The 3,499-nt window shown below is 43.2% G+C and overlaps 1 protein-coding gene across 1 annotated transcript in view; it reads left to right on the forward strand.

Moving 5' to 3' along the window:
- Positions 1-3,499, forward strand: part of LOC106528740 (tyrosine-protein kinase SRK3) — a gene marked incomplete in the record, with an annotated part of 88,042 nt that overhangs the window by 54,751 nt on the left and 29,792 nt on the right. Inside the window, 1 exon segment of the mRNA XM_014023986.1 lies at positions 625-783. Within this exon segment, the coding sequence (XP_013879440.1) occupies positions 625-783 (159 nt within the window).

Consider the following 3,499-nt stretch of genomic DNA (forward strand, 5'->3'; position numbering starts at 1 on the left):
AGCTTGAGTAAAAAAGTGTGTTTTCAGTTGATTCTTGAAAGAGACAATGTTATCAATGGAGCGCAGATTAACAGGGAGTTCATTCCAGAGCCTGGGGGCCACAGAGGAGAAGGACCGGTCACCACGGGTCTTAAAGCGAGTGAGGGGAACCATTAGGAGATGCTGATCCTGTGAGCGGAGGTCCCGTCTGGGGTTGTAAGGGGAAATGAGACTTTTAATGTATTCTGGGGCTTGGTCATGAAGAGCTCTGAAGGTGAGGACCAGGATTTTGAACCGGATTCTGAATTGAACAGGAAGCCAGTGAAGTTCTGCTAGGATCGGGGAGATATGGGTGAATTTAGAGGTTCGGGTTAGGAGTCTTGCTGCCGAGTTTTGGACAAGCTGAAGACGATTTAACTGTTTCTGGTTAAGACAGGTGAACAAGCTGTTACAATAGTCTAAGCAGGTAGAAATGAAGGCATGAATTATCATTTCCAAGTCTGAAGTGGACAGCAGGGGTCAGAGTTTTGAGATATTACAGAGCTGAAAATAGCAAGTGGAAACCAGGTTCTTTATGTGTTTATCTAGTGAATAAAGTTTTTCAGAAAGTAACCAGGTTTCCTTTGTTTTCTCGTGTTCCTTCAGAGGATACAAAGCAAGACGAGTTTGTAAAGGAGGTTCAGGCGCTCAAGAGCCTTCATCACCCCAAGCTGATCCAGCTGTTAGCCATGTGCTCCAGAGGAGAGCCAGTCTACATTGTCACTGAACTCATGAGCAAAGGGAGCCTGAAGTCCTACCTCGCCTGTGAGTAACACAAACACTCCATGTGTACTTTCAGCTGATCCAGAAGAGTTTTGTTCTGCTACATGCATGCACACTCATAACTATTAAAGGAACGTAACATATTCAGTCATGTCATGGAAATGTCATTAAAATGCCAGATATTTTGTTCAACATTTACTTGTCAAAGTTCATATTTCAGATCAGTTATTGTCTTGTTTCTTTTTTTCCGTATCTTTTACTATTCATACAATAAAAAATGAAAGAAAAAAGTTTCTTTTACAGAACACATGGAGCATGTGTGTGAGTTTACTCATCTTTCTCTATGGGGGAGAGGGGCTGGCTGGCCGTCTGACTCTATCCGTGCCCACTCTTCCCACCAGAAACAGGCCTGGTCATGGTCATCACTTTGTCCCTGGTCGACTTGGACCCAAAACTCCCCCTGGCCATCCACAGATGTGCTCGTTAGCATAGATTGAGGCGATGATGCTGTGAAGCCTTCTCAGAGAGCTCCCCCCCCCCACTCTCTTGTCCATTCCACAGCAGTCTTGTGACGGTCACTTATGCCRTTGTTTTGCAGGTCTTATGTTGATGCTGCCATTTGTCACACAGCTTGTCAAGAACAGCAAAATCAGTCTGTTGTAGCGTCAGGCTGATTGATCTGACGATGGGGTGATGGTAGCCCCGTAGAGTGGCAACAGGTGCTGGGCTCTATGACTGTCAGACTTTGAAGCTTTGTTTCATAACGGCAACTTTCTCAGTCTTCTCCACAGTGCTGGGAAGATATCAGTCACGCGGATTGCAAGGTCTTCGCTGCTGTTGCATGTTGAAAATTGTTGTGGGGTGGGGGGTGGTGAGGTTTTAGGCAAACAGGCAGAAATGACAACGTTATCTCGCCTTCATGGTGCTGGGCTGTGGATGATCTTCTGAGCGCTGGCCTTTATACGGTCTTCTGGTCTCAGCATCGCTCTCCATCATCGGTCTGGCCCAGGTCTCAGGGTTGGAGTGGACGCTGGAAGAGCAGAGGGTCACCAGGAACCAACTCCCCAGTTACATAAAAACCAAACACACAAAAATTACCGATACAGTTTTCTCTATTTACTCAACAGCATGCAGATAATGTCAGGCATTTTAAACCCTTTTTTTTTTCAAAGATGCCTGTTGATGTTGTTTCAACAAAATCTTCATAAAACACCCTCAGTTAGGCAACCAAAAATCACTTTTTGTTCGGTCTGTTTGAAATACTTTTATTTGTTTAATGGCATGTAAACAAGCCACGCATTCTATTTCAAGTTGGAATGTTTTATTACATTTTTTTACTTCTCTGTATCTTATATTTTAAGATAAAACAAAAGAGAACTCTCCCCTTGCTTCAGGCAATTGAACAAATTTCCACTTTTTTATATTGCCTCAGTCATTTGTAACAGAAACAAGCAAACAAAAATAAAAACACGAGTTCAGCAAATTCCATTTTAACCATTAGTCCTCAGGGACATTTCACCACATGAAAAACAGTTTCATTAATTAAGAGTATCATAAACTCTGTGCCTTAAATAAAATACATTTGCCTCTAGCATTCTAATGTTGTTGTTKTTTTTTTCATTAATTACAACTCAAAACACAACAATGGTGTTTGCTTGTTTGTTTGTTTTTTGTAAATTCTCTTAAAACTTGAGAGTCAGTTATAAAACAAATGTTTTTTAGTGGGTTTTGGTTGCTGGAGAAAACGGGTAATCTGTCGTCCCTGTGCCCCCCCCCCCCCACACACACACACACACACACACAACACACACACCTTATTTTCAACACACTGTTCACGGCAGGGGGGGCGGAAGGACCGGGCCCTGGTCACCCGTCCGGCCGCACCCACAAGTGGTGACACTGCGGAGCCGAAACAGTAAAACCCCCAATCCGCTCCATTTAATAGCTCGGAAAACAGAGAGACTAAAACCTGTTATTAAAAATGTTTCAACACAACCTTTTGTCATTCTTCTTGATTTAAGCTTTGATTCATGTTCCAGTAAGCGATCACGGAGGCGGCTGAGCTGTTTTAAGACTGAAACTGCCACCGTCCCGGGAAAGCTAATTTATCAAACTCCCTACCCGCAGACACTTTCACGGCTTCCAGTGCCGTATTTATTTACCATCGTATGTGCTCAAAAACCCGCTGGTCGCATTCKTTGGCCGAACTCGTGCGCGGTGCACTACCGTAAACAACTTTCTTATAACGAAAGTCGGGCGGCCGCCTTTTAAAATGACTTTTAGCCTACTGTGTCTCCTAAACAGAAACAAAAATGGAAAATTGCATTTTCCCTCAGCAGTTTAAGCATATCTAAACTGCCTACACTCACCAAGATGAACAATGTCCTCTTGGCTACTTCAAAACAGAAAGCTAGGCTCCCTGTTTTGACTCGATTTGGAATAAAACGCTCCCAAAATCTACCTCGGCTAAAATCAACAACCGCAGAAGTGACCAGGCGAGCGTCTAACAATTAGAATTTCAGTGTGTGGTGGGCCGAAAATAGCCGTAGCTTTTAGCATAAGGTGCTAATGAAAATATTAGCTCACCGTGTTTCTATCACAGACAGGTTCTTTTTCAGCTCCAGTCCCAAAGGTCACCCACAGCGGCCTCAGATGCTTGTGAATGGCTCAAGATGATGTCACAAACCTAAAAAAAATAAATGCACAAATTTAATTCAGTATGGAGATGGCTACAAATGAACTTTATAATATTCAATAT

Source organism: Austrofundulus limnaeus, unplaced genomic scaffold (genome assembly GCF_001266775.1).
Source record: "Austrofundulus limnaeus strain Quisiro unplaced genomic scaffold, Austrofundulus_limnaeus-1.0 Scaffold401, whole genome shotgun sequence".
NCBI lineage: Eukaryota > Metazoa > Chordata > Actinopteri > Cyprinodontiformes > Rivulidae > Austrofundulus > Austrofundulus limnaeus.